Genomic DNA, 21,111 nt, shown 5'->3' with positions numbered 1-21,111 from the left:
TGTGTTGTTTATATCCTGATCTCTAATCATGTCAGTGCCCTCTGCAGGACACGTGTGGAATTCTTTCCTCTTTTTATTTTGGCTGCCCACTAGTGTCTGGAGTGAGTATTCCGATTATTTCTTTAAAAATTCATAACTCCGCTCTGGAATGGGCAACTTTTTAACTTTTTTTCTTTAAATACTTAGGAATGCATGCTGATGATATGGATCAAATAATCTTGTGTTTGATACATGTGTATGAATGAGGCTGACTGAGTGGCTGAGTGAGAAATAGAGATAAATGTGCAGGCAAAAATGAATTCAAGAGTTTAACTTGATATTTCAGTATCTTGTGGTCATTTTTGAATACCAAAACCTAAAACTTGATTTGGCTTTTCCCTTTCTTGAAAACTAGGACAAAAAGACAATTTATATGCACACATTGCTGACGAAATTCTAAACGATCAAGAAAATAATAGCCATAAAAAAAATAGAAATTCATACTAATAGTAAGAATATACTTTGCCCACCCCCTAGAGAACATGAACAGGAGAAAACACTAAATGCTGACAAGCCCCTTTGATGCCTTGTCATTCACTTCTCCCTGAAATCCTGTTAGCCCCATATCTGATCTCTTTGAGCTGAGCATGCATTGATCAGACACCACTGTGTTCACGAAACAGAGTCACCAGGAGGACGCCCAAACCATCTGCCTCAGGGCTAAATGCTACTTCACATTCCACTTACCTAAACAACATGTTCATTCTACAAAAGAAGTTTGTCTGTATAGCTACTCTTTCCAAACCTGATGCTCCAAGTGCACCTTTGTTTTTTGAAATGAAACTCTTGAACATTTTTTATATAAATACTTTAAAGATTTGTACCTTTGTATTTAGATCACTGTATGTTAAAGTCTGGAACGGACATATCCATCTTCTGGATTCATCCACCTCATTATACATGTATAAAAACAAACTAAAACATAAATTAATGGCTGAGTATTTGTGCTGAGTACAGAGCAGAGACTCATAAAGGAAATGATTGTATGAGTATTGTATATTTGACACGTTGTATTTGTATTTGACTCTGTATTTTTGTACTATGTAGTGACTTAGCGTGGGTTTACATTACTCATTCTTATTTCATTGTTTACTTGGGAGTGGTGATTTATTTTTTTGTCATTGTGGTGTTTGTAGTGGAAGATACAACCATCACATGTGACAACCTCTAACCTCTAATAAGAAACTATCATTAATAAACTCTTATATATACATGTTTTTAAATCATTTAGTAGCAAGTTATCTGCCCTCATGTTCTTGTGTCATGTTTCTGTGTGTCTTACATTTTTGCAAGTAAGACAGGCATTCGTGAGTTAACAAGCTTCTTTTTATGTTAGACATTTTTTTGTGTGTTTATTGGGCAGGACAACACAGGGTGAATGGGAATGAAGAGCGGGCAGAGACATTCACTACATGCAGAGCAAGTACAGAGAACTTCAATTATGTTAATATCAATCCCTTCGTGGAAAATCTACAATTCATAAATCTACATTGTCCTTCGAGGCGGCAGGGGTGGACCAGAGTCGGGAAACCTTGTAATAACCCTCTTCAGCTGGGCGTGGGACGGGCACACTGGATTGGCCTCTGCTTTGTGGCTCAAAGGTAGAGGTGCAGAGCTAAACCGAGGCACCTTAACGCAATTAAACTAATACATGTACATTACAATCTAATTACTGAGGATTATGATACAGCTGTGACCTCCTCCATTTGACACATTACTATTTCATGTCACATGTGAATTTAAAATAACTCCCTATGGCCCTGGCTGTGGCAAGAACATCCATATTACATTATAGATGCAGACAGTATTTCTGGAATCGCCCGTATATGGTCATGTTTGAAGCAGTTGAGGGGGAAACAAAAAATATCTACAATATAAATATAAATCTATAATTACTCTAAAACTACTTTAACAAATGCTGATTTATCGTTTTCTACCAAATAAAGATACACAGACATGGAGATGAGCAAAGTGGTTCAGCAGCCCATAATTACATAACGAAAAATGCTAACATGGAAAATGTGTATGTCTTACCCATGTATGGCTTAGTTCCTGCGATGGAGGTCGCCTTCAGGTCGTCTTTTACGATGGCGGCAATGTTGAAGTCTGTTAGATGGACATGGCCTGCAAAGACACACAGAAAAGTTATTGCTAAAACTGCCAACATACTGTATTACTGACACATGGGTGAGCAAGTCTGTTATGTGACAAGCACTGCCTGACCAATATTTGCTTGGACCGCCTTTCTCTGTGTTGGCCAATTCATGTGTGAAAATGATGTCTCGTGCTCCCTGATCCACAATTTCACAATGTGAGCCCAAATAATTGTGGTATTGTCATGTTAGAATATGCCGGTCAGTGAGAAGGAAATCTATTGATGGGATAACCTGGTCATTCAGGATGCTCAGGTGGTCAGCTGATCTCCTTCTTTGGGCATATTAGTAATGATTAAACAACGAGGAGCCGTGCATTAGACGGTTATAATGCACGACGCGGAGTCGAGAACACCACGACGCGCAGCGTCTAATGCACGACTCCGAGTTGTTTAATCCGCTTATACCATGGTCCCACAAACGTAACATTTATAATAAATGTTTTTTTCATTTACTAAACTCACTAAATATGCCAGACTACGGGACTATTTTCTGTGGGTTATTAGCCGGTCACTGAAGGCTCGTCTCAGAGCGAGTCATTCTCCGCAGCTACGAGGATCTCAGTCAGGCTCAACGACACAACATCAGCACAGAATCACAACAGGACTAACCCGGCACTTTTCCGTGGAAGTAAACACCGATATGCGGCACTCGTGGGCAGGAGTTATTTCACTTTTACGCTGTTTAACCTAAAGCTAGCTAGCTAGCTCAACCAGCTCAACTGTTTATGGAAACAGCTGTGGTGGAGTCGCTCACACCTGGGCCCCACGAACTGAAACTTTTATGTTTGACTTTACTAATTCAGACAAATATGTTTAAATGCAGGATCATTGTATGTACGCCTGAAAATCATGAATAGTGCCTTAACCGTTTTCAATAGAAATGGAAAGCTCATAGTTTATTAACAGTAGCTAACCTAGCTGCTCACTCTCCTCTACTTCCCATTTATCAAACATTTTGTTTTGGCCAAAAACGTTGAAATTAAACAAAATCCATCTCATACGTTCCTGTCAGTCACTAATTACACGTTTATCTGATTCAGCTGTGTCATGCGTTGCTATGGCGATGCCCACAGCGGAGTGATATCCCAGTGATTTAACTACCGGACTACGTGTGCGGTTATACCAAAATAATGCACCAGCCAATCAGAATCGAGTATTCACCCAGACCCTGGTATACAGTTGCTGAACCCACGCTGCCCATCTGCAGCAACTCCAGATCAGTTAGTTAAGTGTATAAGGTTCAATTACTGTTTATTATGATGATAATGATATTTCGTGACATTTAACAGAACATTTGCGTTTGAGCAAAACTAGTATTAAAACTAAAATATCAACCCATATCATTTTTTTGCTTAATTTGTGTCAAAATGAAAGACTTACACTAGCATGTAAAGCGCTTTGTGACTATGTCTGTGAAAGGTGCAATATAAATAAAGTTCTTCTTCTTCATTAGGAAGATCATAACTGTAAAAATGGTTATCTTCGGACTATCAAAAAGTCTGAGTATAGTTGAGAAAAAAAAAAATCCAAATATCAAAAGAGAAAAACAATCTTGCTATACAAAAAGATGCTTTAGTGATCGACTGATTCATTAGTTTGAAACACTTCAATCATAAGCAAACCACTGTATTTCAACGCAACAAATGAAAGAAAACTTAAAACTTGTGGTAAAAAAATGTTTTTAGGTTCTCAATTTAGCCCATCAAAGAATTGTTAAAATCTTTGAAATGTACCACCTCTTAGTGATAACGTTTTCCCAGTGGAAGGCGCCGCCCCAGCACCGTACGTGGCATAAACATGTACAGTTAAATTTAGTGCCTTCCCCAGCGACGTCCAAAGTCAAGCCACTGACCTGTGTCCTTGCTGCAAGATGGCTGTGAGTCATGGCCATGCCCTGAGCCCACACTAATGAGCTGCCTGCCCAATATGGGACTGCACATGCGGGACGGGGGAAAATGGAGTTTGGGACGGGGGTTGGAGGATGGAGGGGGACACGCCGGGCGGGACAGGGGCCGAGAGGGAGAGAGAGTTTTGCCGCATAGTGATCGGTTGAGTGGGTGTCCTCCGTAACCCACTACTGTACAAAACTGTTCAAATGTTGCATAATGCGGATGCAGCAACAATTGAAACTAGAGAGAAGGAGAAGGAGTTTTTATGTGTTAACATTTTTTTTTTTCTTTAACTGGATTCATCAAATTACATTTAACCCATAATAAGTACAAATGCAAATAATTAGTGATGGAAAAACAGTCAGAAAGAGTGAATTGATTTTGTTTAGATTTTTCAGGAAAGGTAAGCTGCACATTCTTGTTCAGAAATGTGTGATGATTTCATTTATGCATTAGTAATGGATTTTCAGGTATGTGTTTATCTGGCTTATTTAAGTGATCTGTCTGTAAGATTAAATGTTTACAAATAGATTGGGTATAAATGACCGCCTGGATCTGCAATTTGACGTAACGCAAAAGTTATACTAAATAATTATACTTTTTCTAAAATAATTGTTTACTTTAAAACAAAATTCTCTCTGTCCTTGTTTGGCTCACAGGCTATCACTTTAATCCACACGTAATTTAATCAAATTTAGATCTATTTTTGTACATTTTTCAAACTGGCTTAGTCCTGGTTTGATCTTGATCTGGTGCTGGTTCTTTGCTCGAATTACAGTAGTGGACGACCAAAGTAATCCAACTACAGTCATTAGATTACAGAGTGATGTGACGGGATCACAATTGCAAAACTGGCATAGATTAAAATGACTTGATCAAGTAACTATTGATTACTTTTTTGCATTACTTTGACCGTTAAAAATGTCTTATTACTATAAGGGCGACAGTGGCGCAGATGGTAGAGCGGGTCGTCTCGTGATCGGAAGGTCGGGTGTTCGAATCCCACCTCCTGGAAGTGCACGCTGTTGTTGTGTCCTTGGGCAAGACACTTCACCCACATTGCCCCCAGTGTCTGCGTACGTTGGTGTATGAATGGGAGCATGAATGGGTGAGTGGATCGTAGCTGTAAAGCGCTTTGAGTGCCTAATGTAGGTGGAAAAGCGCTATATAAGTTGAGACCATTTACCATTTTACCATAAGAAAACAACCAAAAACTACAAACCACTGGCTGGAAATACACTATTATTAAAGTATTACATTGAGTTAATCTAAAGTAACATCCATCCATCCATCCATTTTCTTCCACTTATCGCACCAGCCCCCATGGCTCCTCCTGCAGGTGGTGGGTCCATAGAAGGACGGCCCCACGATTCTAACCGGGCCTGTTGGTCTCTCATGAGGGGCTTCTGAGCCGTCACCTAGGACCTGTTTGCCATGGGACACCCTATACCAACAGAACCCCCAGGATCATTTGGGTGCTCAAACCCCTCCACCACGTGAAGGTGGCGTTTCCGGGAGGGGCTAAAGTAACATGTAATCAGTAATCAGATTACTTTGGAAATAAAGTAATCTGTAGTAAAAGTAACCCAATTACTTTTAGATGGAGTAATCAGTAATTACTTTCATGTGGCAATTGTTTTGTACTTGCTGTGAAGAGTTTGAGAACGACTGATGAACAGATTATCTTTTAGGAGTAGCTAAACAGAGGATCAGCCAAATGTGCGTGTTCTAGAATCCCGGAAAAATGCAGTCGGATAACGATCAAGAGCGATTGTTCATCTTATTTTGCTATTATGTACAGTGCTAGCTTGATACAAAATTGCCTTGACAATTTACAAACATAACTGACATTCTTTTCTTGTATTTACAGAATGTATAATTATGCATACACGAAATACACAGCATTTAACAATAATACAAATCTGTTTAAATCAGTCAAATCTCTCCTGTGAACTTGTATTCCCCGTCAACATTTGTAGCAGTAATCCTGTTAAAGCAGGTCAAATGTAGAATGAAATTGACTGAATGAAGCCCACGTCCGGCCGTGAGCAGTGAACTGGAGCATGTTGTGGCTTATACGGTATTATCTGGCGCTGGGATTACCTCCACAGCTGTAGAGGTTATGTAATCCAGTGATATTTCTCTGCTATTTTTAATATCTTCCTCTCACATTTCACCTCAATTGGCACAGATTACAACGGGAATGACAATCAAATGTATACATATAAAGGATTAAGGCTGTACATGTTTTTTGTTTTTTTTTCCTCCAATGACTGTCGTCGTCGTTGCTGATGGATTTTTCGTTTTGATTTTCAAATATGGGTGCAGTCCTAACCTTTAAAGCACACAGTCTACACGTGTCACACTGTGTGGTTAAAACTAAAGCATCAGAGTCCTAGTGCCCTCAGGCTTTCAACAAAACGACAGCGCCACATGACAGATGACAGTATTTCTCTTTCTGTGGAGCAACAGCTCCCCGGGGAAACAGGTCAATTTGAGTTGGAGATATTGTTTTTGTGCACAATGAACAGAAAAAAACAGAGTCAGTGTCTAATGTGTGGGTTGACCTTTCTATTTTTAAAGTATACGTATGTAAAATGCAAGACTTTATAGCGGTGGAAAAGGAAAGGAACGGCCTTCGTAAAAAGAACATTTTTAAGCACAAATTAGTTCTTTATGTCTTCTTACAAAGATTTGGGCATTCACAAAATTATGCTCTTTTTGAGCACACTTGGGCAAAACATTTGTGCAGTGTTAAAATAATATACAGTGTGAGGAAAAAGTGAATACACCCTTTGGAATTTCTTTAATTTTTGCCTAAATTGGTCATAAAATGTGGTCTTATCTTTATTAAAATCGCAAGAATGATTAAACAGTTTCTGCTTGAACTAATGCCACTCAAACATTTACAGGTTATCATATTTTTAGCAAGTAACAAGTAAACATTCACAGGACAGGAAGGAATAAGTGAGTACACCCCCTGGCTAAGGATCCTCCAAGAGCAAATTGGACACATTTATACAGACATTTAGAGTCTAGTTTGACTTAAAGGGATATTTCAGGATTTTTGACATAGGGCGTCACTTCCTAGTTATCTAGAATGTTGCTGATTTCTGGAGATATTTTTTTTTGTAATTCACGCAGTTCTTATATTTGAAGAATTTTGTGGCGCTAGGCTAATGCAAGGCTAGCGCATTTCTACGATATCAGCTAGTCTGCATTTAAAACAGCCTGACACACTCCACCATATAAATGTCTGTGTCAATAGAACAATTTGTTAATTAAGAATTGTCTCTTGTTAAGAAGCATTGTCTGATGCGCCGTGCCTCGCTCAAAAGAGCTATTTGAAGACCTACGATCAAAAATGATTGATTTGTATAAAGCAGGAAATGGTTACAGAACCATCTCTAAAAGGCTTGATGTTCATAAATCCACAGTTAGACAAATTGTCTATAATGGAGACAGTTTGTCTTCACTGTTGCTTCACTTCCAATGCGTGGCCGTCAAATAAAGATGACTCCAAGGGCACAGCGCAGAAACTTAATGAGGTAAAAAAAAAAAAAAGAACCCTACAGTGTCGGCTAAAGACTTAATAAGACTTATTAAGACTTACCATCTACAATACGTAAAACATTGAATATGAACAGGGTTCATGGGAGAACGCCACGGAGGAAGCCATTGCTGTCTAAAAAAACCCATTGCTGCACGTTTGAAGTTTGCGAAAGAGCACTTGGATGCTCCACAGCACTACTGGCAAAATATTCTGTGGACTGATGAAACCAAAGTTGAATGGTTTGGGAGGAACACACAACGTCATGTGTGGAGGAAAAATGGATCAGCCTCAGGGCCTGGACAACGTGCTAACATCAATGGAAAAAATGAACTCAAGACATTTTTGCAGAAAAGCTTGAGGCCATGTGTCCAACTGCTGAAGCTCAACAGAGGACGGGTGCACACCAAGACAATGACCCAAAGCACAAAAGCAAAGTAAGCAAAGCAAGCAAGCAAAGCAAAGCAAAAGCCACTTTAGAAGAGTTTCAGAAGAATAAAATATGTGTTGTGGAATGGCCCAGTCAAAGTCCTGACCTAAACCTGACTGAGATGCTGTAGCATGACCTCAAGGCAGCTACAGTATGTAAGAAATTCCAACGGGTGTACTCACGTTTTCCTCCCACTGTCGGCTCATACTACTATATCCATACATCCAGACACACTATAGAACCTTACTACTTACTGCTGACTTCAACTATAACAACTATGACAACTCAGGAACCGGAGAGGCTTGCAGAACTATTACTCTTGTCTTGACACTACAACTACAGTTACTTAAAAGTTTTTAATACCTTGAAACTCCATATTCGACATGACGACACTGACCTTGCGAACACACACCGACGACGAGCAAAGTCTGTCTTTTGCAATTGCAGAAACATCCATCTGCTGTCTCCCTCCATGCTGTATTTACCGCTAAATCTTGTGTTTCCTGATTCATCACTTTCTCCCTCTCCCCCCCCTCTCCCCCTCTCCCTCGGACAGTGACGAGACAGGCCTGCCGTCCCGGAGCAGCTGCCCAGTGCCCTCCAGACCTCTGCAGTTTAGTGTGTCTCTCTGAGTGTGCATTTGTGAGGAAAACGTGTCAAAACAAACAGGCCCGGTGCCAGGCGGGTTTTGTACATCAGAATAATTCCATACATAAGGATCGGACATCGCCGCCTCCTCCTAGGACTGCAGTGTTCTTACTTTAACGGAGGCAGGTAGGTCGATCCTGAGGAGTTTTTTTTCTTTCCCCCCCCCAATACAAACAATTTAAAGAAGAATCACAATTGCGCCTATAACCACCCAGAATGCAGAGTGTCTCTCCAGTTCATTCATCACATTTTTTTCAAATCAGAGGCTAAACTTATTACCACCAGAGGCACCCGACTCTTCACCGCCAATGAGGAGACCTGCCAAGGGCTTTCAACTATTATTAAAGCTACTTACCCCATCAGAGGTATCACACAGTATGATGAGGCTGAACCACCTCATCTAATGAAATTGTTCCACTGTAATTTAACTGCTGAAGCCAAGTATTAATTTCTGTAAATGAAGGAACACTTCATTCAGTTACCAAATTACACACTTCAGCTTTAATAATGTGGAATGGCTTTTGCGCTTGCTTTGAGTGCCCATTAGAGGGGGAGAGCGTTATGTGAATTGAAACCATTTACCATTTTGTGACCACTTACTTATGCTGCCATTGATGTAGAAAGGAACACCTCAAAGTTTTTTTTATTTTATTTTTTTATATCTTGATATTCCGACACCGTAGAACAGTTTGCATGTTCTACCTATTCACTCCATCGAACAAAAGCCAAAGCATGCACTAGGATTCACTGCTTCTGAGAGGTTTCCCTGACGCATTGGATAAAAGATGGAAAGATAAAACTGACACAAATGAACACAACTCTTATTTACCTTTACCGTTTTTTAGTTTCTTATGCATGTCTAATTCATCATTTAACTGGTAAAGAGGTAAAAAAGAGATTATCTGTTACTCTCTTAAAGGAACTATATCATGCAAAATCGACTTTTTGGAGCTGTTAGCCATGTTGTTATGCTATCTCCTTATCAAAAACACCCCCAGAGTGGTTTTTGGCTTCATTTACAGAGTTCTCAGCAATCCTCCTGAATCCTGCTCTCTGACCAGCTGCTCCGCCCTCTCCTTTAAAACGACTGAGTTGTGACACTCTGACATTTTTTACGCCATATTGTCAAACAGGAAGAGCCCGACGTCTGTAATGTAATGCCTTACGCCGTGATTTTGATTTGTAAAATAGCTTTTTCATTGTTTCTGTTGTAAAAAAAAAAGAAAAAAAGGCAATTCCAGGTCAGCACTGCGGACAAAACAAACGCACCCCCTGAGCGTCTGAACAAATGCCATGTTTGCACTGAAGGTTGTGAAGAAGGAGCTCTTTCTAACCTACTCTGGACACCTGTTCTTATTCTTACCTAATGACAAGGTCACAGAGAAAAAAAAAGCGCGTTTGGCTACAAGAGGACAGACTTTATTCAACCTTCCTAAAGAAGAGGCCGGGATTCAGCCACTATCAGCCGAAATAGTGTTTTCCTGTGACTGTCTCTTGATGGATGTTTGGTGAACCTTCGCCAGAATCAAAGTGTATTAACTTTAATAACCAATGAGAGTCCCATAATGCTATGGAGCGGCCAGGACAGAGTCAATCAAAATGCGTGTTAGCTTGTGTGTTAGCGTGTTTGTTAGCGTGTGTATTAGCTTGTGTGTTAGCTTGTGTGTTAGCCATTTACGAAGCTGTGTTGCAGATGTCAACTCCTTATAACTGCATTGTGAAGTAACTTCACTTATTGCTGTGATATTTATTTTCTTACTGTTAATGGGCAGATTAGCTCGGAGAGAGGGGGCGGAGTTAACTGAATCGAAGCGTCTTGTCTTCCGCGTTTGGAAAATACCCTCAGAAAATACTTATATTTCTCACAAAAATGAGTACTCCATAGTGGTAGAGGTACAATATATCATATAAATGCCTATAGTTTACTTTGGGATGGCTGAAATAGCATGATACAGATCTTTTAACTCAAAAAAATGCCACTACTGATGATTAATACGAGACACTGATTCAAAGTGAAATGCCCTCACCGTGTTCGTCCAGCAGGATGTTGTCAGGCTTGATGTCTCTGTGGAGAAAACAAAAGATAAGATTAAGTATTTGGAGTCAGCTCCATATTTGCAACTCATTCTCGGCACAAATAATTACACGTCGGCTTCAGAGCGGCTCATTAAAGCTGGATTTGCAGAAATTTGGTTTTAGGATAATGCAGTCGAAGGCCGTACAGATATGAGCATCGGAATATTTAGATAGAGTGATTCAACGGCAACACTGCCTGAGCTGCGTGTGTGTGTGTTTACAAGCCAAAATAATGCAATAGGCAGACACTTATTACTGCCGAGATAACAAGAATGCATATTTGTGTACAGTGTCTGCTTAACATAGTGATTAGGTTTGCCCCGTCGCTTTGGCTTCAAATGGATCTACTTCATGTGCAGCTCTTTCCCCCTTTAGCTGTAGTGCTACTGTTAGTATCGTGGGAAAGTTTGCTGAGCAGTGAACAAGGGGAACAGCAGGTGGAGCCGTGGGAGCGACCGGGACACCTGAGAAGAGGAACAGGTGTACACCGGTTCTGCTCATTAAATTCACACAGACATTAGGTCGCCATTTTGGGGCAGACGTTTCTTCCATCCGTCGCCGTTTTCCTTTGTTTCAACATCAATTTCCACCGTTCTCTCTCCTCGATTCAGCCGCATGGACATGTCTGTTCGGGCGCTCTCTCGGTAGCGCTCTTCTCCTATAGAATATTTCTCAAAAGTGAGAGAAAATATTGTGAAACCCTTTGAATGCTACATGTCTGTTGGATGTCAGTGGGAGACAGATTACGTGGGAAGAGCTCGAAACTCACTTTATTTGCCAAGAAAGTCGTTTTTTGTTTTTTTCTTGGCAGGCCACAATACATGCATGAAACGGAAGTGTGATTCCAACCAGGAAGACTGTAATTCCGACCTTTTATCGCCTGTCCGTCACTGTCAGCCAATCGCAGCCTGTTCTCTCTTCCCCCAATCGTTCTGCTGTTTGAGTTTAAGCCTCCTATATCTCCTCCTCTTCGCCAGCAAAGTCCATAAATCTACACTCTCCCTTCTTCGCGAGCGCAAAATATGGCAGGAATAAAGTTCCAATGTCCCTTTTTACAATGTTTTGCCTGTAAAATGTTGAATGCTTGAAAAGGAACAAACAGCAGATTCAATGCTACTTAGTTATCCTGGTCATCTCAGTATAATACCAAATTCTTTCAAAAGCAGATAAAAAAATATATATATATCAAGTCGACTCTAAATATGACTCTAAATAGTTACAAAAATGAAACAATACTTTTACAGCAAAGGAAACAATGGGAATCCTCTTGGAAAATGGCGTCCATAGTATTTTCGGTAACACTTTGCATTACGGGCCGGTAAGTCCTTGGTACTTACAGTGGTAATTCTAGATACTTATTGTGGTACTTACAGTGGTAAATACTAGTAATAATAGTGGTACTTCTAGATACTTATTGTGGTACTTACAGTGGTGCTAATGGTGGTACTTACAGTGGTGCTAATGGTGGTACTTACAGTGGAAATTCTAGGTACTTATGGTGGTACTTACAGTGGTAAATACTAGTAATAATAGTGGTACTTCTAGATACTTATTGTGGTACTTACAGTGGTGCTAATGGTGGTACTTACAGTGGTAATTCTAAATATTTATGGTGGTACTTACAGTGATAAATACTAGTAATAATAGTGGTACATGAAGGTTGTACTTCTTGTTTTCCCTAATGCTGTTTTATGTTGTTTTATATCACACAATCCTAGAGATTACTTCTGTTTGTAGAAGTACCTCATTTACTACCTATACATTGCTGCTGTAGTATCCTTGAATTACCAGTAAGTACCGAAGTAAATAGAAATACAACCTTCATTACTAAGAGTTACCCCTGTATCTCTTAGTGATGAGAGATACAGTGGTAACTCTGTGACTCCCTAACCCTAACCCCAATTACTAGTAATTGCCACAATAAGTACCACTGTCATTACTAGTGGTACTTATTGTGTACCACTAGTAATGACTAGTGGTACACTAGTAATTGCCACAAATTACTAGTAATTTGTGGCAATTACTAGTAATTGCCACAATAAGTACCACTGTCATTACTAGTAATTACCACTGTAAGTACCATGGACTTACCAGCCCGTAATGTAAAGTGTTACTGTATTTTCTTTACTGAAGGTCCACGGTAAAATGTGTTTGCACTTGAAGGACTTGGTCAAAAACGATCTTATTCTTCTCCACCAAGTTAGTTTTTTTTTGTCCAAATCAATTGCTCCTTACCTCACCAATGTTTAAAAAATTCATAGCAGACTTTCCACTTTTCATTTTGGCCCACTTTTTGACCGCACCACTGACCACTCTCTTTCCTTACATATCACTTTTTCAGCGCCACCCAGACCTCTCTCCTAAAAGCCTCCAAAGAGCACACTTTGTTCTCCACTACTCTGTCCTCTTCTCCGTGGAGCACAACCCCGCTGCTTTGAGAGCGCTTTGAACTGCAGAGAAGATGTTCAATATTCAGCAGCCCTCTTCTCAACCATTTTTCATTTGTGGCTGATGATCAAGTGCGTGGCTCCATTCGCCCAATTACCACGCCCTGCCAATTGAAATCAACGTGACGGTCCTGGAAATGCAATCATATTTGTTGCCTATTGTACGTCGAGCTGTTGTCAAGTGGTCTCCTTATGTTGTGATTGTGTGTGCTTGTCGAACTGCTCGGCAATGTGTCTTGTTTTTGTTGTTTCATTGTGCATACGACATGAGCAAGAAAAGCAAGCCAGTCCACTGCCTCTTAAAGATTTTTTGCAACTCCCTTTTTACTTATTCCAACAAATCCGCTTTGATTGTCTTGGTTCACGGCAGCGGGATCGAGCTCTCTCCTCTGGCTCACCGTCCAATTTCAAATGGATTTAGTTTTGTCTTTTACAGCATGGTCAGGCCCCCGAATATGTTTCTGATCTGAGGAGATTTGTCCTTCTAAGCCAGTGGAACACCCTGCCTCTGTCCTTCTGTGTGGCCCACTGCTGCTTTGTTTTTAAAGCAGCTGAAGACGACTTCTTCTTTCTTTCTTTCTTTTCCTCCTCTTCTTCCTCCTACCCTTCTTCTTCTTCTTTCTCTTCTTCTTGTTTTTCCCCCTTCCTCTTCCACCTCCTTCCTCTACTTCCTCCTCTTCTTCCCCCTATCTTTCTTCTTCCATTTCCTCCTCTGCTTCTTTTTCTTCTCTTCTTTTTCCTCCTCTCTTCTTCCTCTTCCTCCTTTCTTCTTATTCCTCTCTTTTCCTTATTCCTACTCCTCTTCCTTCTCCTTCTCCTTCTTCTTCTTTACTGGGCTTGAAGTTTGTAGTTTTCAGGCCACCTTTTACTTTTTAAATACTGTTCATTAGTGTAGTTTTTAGTCTGATTTCGTAAAACCATCTACAAACTGAGGCCCCGAACTTTTAGCTCTTTAGCTCCGATAGTTACATAAAGGTGTCTTTTGAGTCTATTGTAACAGCGCTCTTCCTCTCAGCCCGCACCGCCACGGGGGCTTCCCTTTCTGCCAGAGCTTCTGATCATACTAAATGTCAAATAGAGCCCTCATGTATTCCCAGTAATGCATTATTAACAGAACCAGGGGACTGAAGAAAATGGAGTTTCATGTCGAAAGTTTCTTCCCTTTTTGATTTTCCATTATATCAAAACTATCACTTCTGGCATCCTGTGATTATTAGAATACTGTTGCCTTTCATGACTCAACCCTCCATTTATCCAGGCTTGGAACAGACCCAAACTTGACAGTGGCTTAAAGGGACTAGATGCAAGTTGTCATTTTTATACTCACTACTGCCACCTCAGGTCTTGCACAGCCGGTGGCACAGCGGACCCGAAATAACTACCTTTTGAGTAACAGTGCAGGATTGTAGAGGCAGTTGTGAAAATTGGGACATGGCTGGAACATAGGGCTGTGCAATTAATCGAAATTCAATTACGATTTCGATTATTACACTAAACGATTAAAAAATTAGCATAATCGAAAAGTTTTTATTTATTTATTTTCATTTTTTTTTCAATTTTTTTTTTTTTCATTTGTTTTTTTTTCAATTTCTTTTTTTCAATTTTTAATTTTTTTTTTCTTGCATTATTTCACGGCGCTGGGATTATTTCCCTTCACATTTCACCTGCCATGGCTCATGCTTTTGCCTGACATAAAAACAAACGGCGCTGTGTGATGAGACGTCATCAGGCCGCGCTGCTCAGTTTACTTGCGCAGGTGTGAGGGCTGGCCAGCAGGGGGCAGGTGTGAAACAGAGACCTCTCCTTAATCGAGGCTCGCTTGGAATCATTTGTACTTTTATGACTGTTCAGAAAACAGAAAATATTCATTTTTTTTCATTAATAAATATATAAATAAAATAAAGACTTTTTTTTAAAGGCAACAAATAATCGTTTGAATAATCGTGATTTCAATTATGACTAAAATAATCGTGATTATTATTTTTTCAATAATCGAGCAGCCCTAGAACATGTAGGGAAATGCACAATTATTGTAATACATTTTCCTCGGTATGGTCACTTGCACTGCAGGTGAATATGGAACGCTGTGGATATTAATGTGAGAAAAAAACATGTATTGCAAGTTTTCTGTCAATTTATGTTTTCATAAAACATATATATAAATTGCCTTTTAGCAAAAACATTTAATCATCATCTTTTTGCATAATCATGATGATTAGTTACAAATATTCTTAGATCTGGTTCAGTTCTTTTTTAAGTAAAAAATAAATAAATCTGTAAATAATCTAGTTTCCTTTTGTTTTTTGTGGTTCAGAGCTCAATAAATCAGGCTAGGAATTAGTTATAAAAAATGCCTCTGACAAATCTTGTGAAGTATGGAGCCTGTGGGAGCTAAACAAAACGTCATAAAATAATCATAACGGGTGAGTCTATGTTTTACTAGAAAATGGATCACTGCATTGAATCGATGTTATCACCTGCCATGGCTGCCATAAGGTTGGATTTAAGGGTTTAATACCAGCTAAGCAAATAATACATATATATTTAAACAAAATTAACTGTAATTGTCTATTTAATATCAATGTTGCAAAGGGAAGATTAATGAAGGAATACTACTTTTTTGTAAAATTGTTATGTTTTTTTTTTTTTAATCGTTCCTACCAGATGCAGATGCATGCCATATAAAACTATACATTTTCCCTTGTCAGTGACGTACAGTATGCTGTCAGCTAACTCAGCGCACATGCATTTCCCACCTACTGCCAACACGTGTCTCCTCTAATGATGCCTGCTGCACTGTGGGAGCCTGGCCGTTCTTAGCATATCAGAGACCACTATGACCTGGGTTTTCTGTGCCTTTCCCCACACAAACCAACAACGGCATCTGTATTGGACATCGTACCTGTGGCAGGCGCCGCTCCGCTGGCAGAGGCGGCCCAGCTGGGGGGAGAAGGTCGCGCTTGTAACCCTTAATTAGCTGACATTTGGCTCAAAGGCTGGCTCTGGGGGAGAGAGCAGCACGTGTGGGTCGGATATAATAAGTGAGAGTAAGTATAGTTCTTTTTTGGCTAAAGGCCACGGTGCCATTGTGAAGCTGCAGGGATCGGACAGTCGATAACGAAATGAAATGAAAAGAGAAGCAGAGCACGGATATTTGGCAAAGCAGACTGTGAGATTGCGCCAGTATGACTTGTCTTACAGTGACGCGCTGTAAAGAGACGGCTCGCTATCATTTCGTGAGGAAACGTGATCTGAAGATGGCTAGACAGATATGGTGCAAAGCGCAAACTTTTCGAAATCTAATTACGTCAAAATTAGTCATGAGTATTTAGCCAAGGGGGCATATAATGGTTAGTTAGCCGATTACTTTTACAACTGTTTCTTAAGCTAGCAATAGTTGATGATCTGTTCAGTCTCTTTTTTTCAAGAGTTAAGTTAAGAACAGCTTAAGTGGGGAAATCGCAAGTCCCGTATTTTTTTTCAAGTCGCACCTTTGTTCATAGTTTGGCTGGGGGTGCGACTTGTACTCAGGTGCGACTTATATATCAAAATGTATAATCTCACATGTAGGTTATTTTCACACTGACAGCTGCGAGAGGCCGCTCTAGGCTTGTGTGCCAGCATCTGCTACTCCTGTGCCACCAGAAAGAAAGTGTGGAGTGAGCCAGAAACTTTGGAGGGACTGGCGAAAAGCTGAGGTTACTCTTGCTGCAGAGAGGAAAATGCAAAAAGCTAATCGCGTGCTCAAAGCTAGATGGCCAAAGCTAGAGAAACGAGTTTGCAAATGGCTGTTTGAACAACGTGATGCCGGGAGAGGCTTGTCAACGGAGCAGCTACGCCTCCAGGCTCAGGTAGTTGCCAAGGCTGGTGCGACTTGTACTTCGGAGTGACATTATAGTTCAGAAAAAAATGGTACAATAGTGCAATATTTAAGTAAAAGGCAACAAAGAGGGGGGGAAAAGTTAAAATACCCTAAGTGCATTTAATTATAAAAGCAAAGTAGGTGTAGCAATTATATGCCATAGAAGGGAACTGGACAATGGCAGCTAAATTGAGCAATCTGACCTAAACCCAATCAAGCCACAATTAATCCCTTCTTATCCCCATTTCTCTTTCATTACAGTTGGCCTTGAATAGTTTGCGAGACGCTACAAAAAGGATCACACATTAATTACAGCCAAAGCACTCTCTATCTAAATAAAAGGCTGAGAGAAAGTGGGTCAGACGGCTCTGTAGTGCAGACACCGAGGGAAAGATCAGAGCTAATATTCCCAGGATTACAATTCTCCAGTCAGCAAGAGAAGACATCTCAATGTGGTGCAATTAGGTCTTGTTTTCTATATAATGCATTACATACACAGACCAGGCATATCAAGCGTCTTTGAGAGTCCAAAAAAAGCACTATACAAGTTTGATGTATTATTATTGTTATCATTCCTACCAGTGAAAGGTTTACGGTAGTTGAAAGTACTTTTTATCTCTGTGTCTCTCCACTAAGACGCCTGGGATTCCTGGTGCATTCCATAACAATAAACAATGGCAGAGTCTACAAAATATATTTAAAAAATGGCTGAATGAACGTTATGGTTCACATAAAAGCATTTGAATACTACAGTGTATTACATTTATTTACCAGTAGTGTTCTGGCATAGCCTGGTCTTACTCATATTTAACCTCTTAACTCCCGCCTGAACCGAGAGGATCTTTTTCCTCACATCATCAGATTTTTTTTCCACCTTTTTTTTGTTGGGTATTCAACTCATTTTTGTAACTTTTTTGTCATTTTTTTTGTAATTTTTTGTCACATTTTTGTCATTTTTTCGTCAATTTTTTTAAATCACATTTTTGTCACATTTTTGTCATTTTTTTGTCAATTTTTTAGCACATTTTTGTTATTTTTTTGTCACATTTTTGTCAATTTTTCGTCAATTTTTTTATCACATTTTTGTCAATTTTTGTCAATTTTTAGCACATTTCTGTCACATTTTTTTGTCACATTTTTGTCATTTTTTTGTCATTTTTTCGTCAATTTTTTATCACATTTTTGTTATTTTTTTGTCACATTTTTGTCATTTTTTCGTCCATTTTTTTAATCAAATTTTTGTCAATTTTTTTGTCACATTTCTGTCATTTTTGTCAATTTTTTGATTATTTTTTTGTCATTTTTTGGTCACATTTTTGTCTTTTTTGGTCACATTTTTGCCATTTTTTGTCAATTTTTTAGCACATTTTTGTATTTTTTCATCAGTTTTTCGTCACTTTTTTGTCAATGTTTTCTCACTTTTTTGTCACATTTCCATCATTGTTTTCGTCTCAGTTTTATTGCTATTTTCACATCTTTTTTCCAGAAGCTTTTGGACTGGGGTAAAGCCAAACTGGAGAAAATGTGCTCGGTTCAGGTGGGAGCTAAGGGGTTAAAGAGGGTCTGGATCTTCACAATTGAGCTCCATTTTCAGGTGGGAGGGGTGAACTCCTTTCAAAAATTGAAACGATTGGATCCAATTTTACCTTTACGTTACTTTTCCAGGAACGCAAGCCTAAGAAAACTTCGAAGAAATTACCATTTACATATTAAATATAGGTGCACAGAGAGCAATCTCTAATTCCCAAGGGCAAGAAACAAAAGGCGCTTGAGGCAGGTTATACAGAGAACATTCAACACAGGATTAGGTGTCTGCATTTCAACATCAAAGATTGTGAGAAAACACATTTGACATTTGTTGTGTTTCAGAGCGCATATTAGGCAGGCGGCGATAATGTTTATGCTAATGACTGATGCGACAAAGTTTTCAGTCTTTTTGTATCAAGATTTCCACAGAGAAATCTCTCCTCTCTGTGGCAGATCAGGATAATGCATTAGAGAAGAGTGGAAACAAGGCTTCACCTGCACCATCTGCGCACATTCAACATTCTGAAGGGCCCTGACAGAACAGATGTGAGGTGAATAAAGCATCCCTGGATTTGATTAAAGATGAAGAGGGAAGCTTTTCTCCAATTTGAAGTTTGGTTAAAGCGGTATAAAAAAAGATAAAATAAAACTAGTGAAATTTACTCTTTTCTTTAGCTTGTGTTTAATCAGTAGACAAGAAGTCACCACTGTTGCCGGACGTCCAGTTATCAATAGGCTTTGGACCTTGCATCCTATACTAAAATGCTACCAGTATTTCTACTTGTCCAGACTGCTTTTGGACTGGTTCAGACTGGTTTTGTACTGGTTCAAATCAATTTTGGGCTGGTTCAAACTAATTTTGGGCTGGTTCAAGCTGATATTGGACTGGTTCAGACCGGTTTGGGCTGGTTCAAACTGATTTTGGGCTGGTTCAAACTGATTTTAGGCTGGTTCAAACTGGTTTTGGAATGTTTTAAACTGTTTTTTGACTGGTTCAGACTGGTTTTGTACTGGTTCAAATCGATTTTGGGCTGGTTCAAATTGATTTTGGGCTGGCTCAAACTGGTTTTGGGCTGGCTCAAACTGGTTTTGGACTGGTTCAAACCTTTTTTGACTGGTTCAGAGTGGTTTTGGGCTGGTTCAGACCGGTTTGGGGCTGGTTCAAACTGGTTTTGGACTGGTCCAGACTGGTTCTGAATTGATCAAGACGGGTTGTGGACTGGTTAAGACTTGGTGTGGAATTGTTCAGACTGGTTTTGGAGTAGTTCAGTCTGGTAAAGGACTGATCCAGATTGGATAAAGACTGCCATTATTTTCCCTTTCATTCCAAGGCCTTCATGTTCAGAGAATATATTTGGTTATTGCAATTATTGGTACCTCTCTGTCCAAAATATCTAGAGAAAATCTAAAACATGTGTAAAAATAAATGCTTGGGTCTTAAGAGGCTTAAGGTTAAAAAGGCAGTTGGTTGGAGAAGTGCATTTGCTTAGAGTCTAGTTTAATGAACCTTATAGCAGATGCAGGCCTGTGTAGATAAAGCATTGAAAGAATAGAACCATCAACAGGACACAGAAATGACCAAAAAAATCAGTCGGAATTCATCTGCGCGGTGAGTATTGAGTCCAGCGCGGGAGCGGCAGATGGAAGCTGATCCTTTGCTTTTCTCTCGGTCGACTGCCCCTACAAGCTATTAGCAGGATCTAATGGCCTCATTACACAGAGCCATCAGAGGCACCGGGGAAACTCGAGCCGCACCTGGACACTGGATATCGAGGGGCCGGAGAGGGCGGCACACCTGACGCACACAGCAACAAGGCCAGACTTAAACCAGACTTAGGATCAAGGCTTTAGTACGGTTCTATTTGGCTATGTAAGCAGTGAGTTGTATTAAAAAGTCAGATTGATATACAAATTTGATAAAAAACACTATATAAGGAAGTTCTATTCCTCTTCAGACAGACAGTAGACATGACAGGGTTCCAATACTGTTCATTTACTAGATTGTTAAACGCCACATGTGTTACCCCTCGACGCCTTCACTGATGCAAACCATTTATCCATACAAGCTCAAAGTATATGGTTACTTAGCAAAATATTGAAAAGTTAATGTTTTGTTTTTCTATATCTGCAGCGCACATACTGTACATACTTACAATTCTTTTTTTTTGTGAACATTTTTTTTTTATTGAAGTGTTTGCATTGGCATTTTGCACTTTTTTGCATGTGTTACACTTTCATTTTATACCCCTTTTTTTTCCCCACATCCCCATTTTCCTTATGATGGGCAGAGAAACTCAAAACTGCGTAAAAAGCAGTCCCCAAAAAATGAAAAAATAGACAAATAAATAAAAAATTAAACAGAAAATAAAACAGAAAATAAAACAAAAAATAAAACAAAGAATAAAACAAAAAAAATAAAACAAAAAATAAAACTTACAATTCTTCCTGCATCTCTCTAATACACGGGGGCGCATGTGCTTGGCATGAG

The 21,111-nt window shown here is 39.5% G+C and overlaps 1 protein-coding gene across 1 annotated transcript in view; it reads right to left on the bottom strand.

Moving 5' to 3' along the window:
- The window catches only part of stk32a (serine/threonine kinase 32A), a 110,988-nt gene that overhangs the window by 32,798 nt on the left and 57,079 nt on the right, over nt 1-21,111 (bottom strand). The window contains exons 6-7 of the mRNA XM_079565994.1: nt 10,739-10,776; nt 2,074-2,163 (exon numbers count right to left, since the gene is read on the bottom strand). Coding sequence (XP_079422120.1) covers nt 2,074-2,163; nt 10,739-10,776 — 128 coding nt within the window. The remainder of the gene's footprint in view (nt 1-2,073; nt 2,164-10,738; nt 10,777-21,111) is intronic.

This window comes from Gobius niger (genome assembly GCF_951799975.1).
Source record: "Gobius niger genome assembly, chromosome: 11".
NCBI lineage: Eukaryota > Metazoa > Chordata > Actinopteri > Gobiiformes > Gobiidae > Gobius > Gobius niger.
Note: the sequence above shows the minus strand (reverse complement) of the source record. Positions and strands in the feature narration are given on the sequence as shown.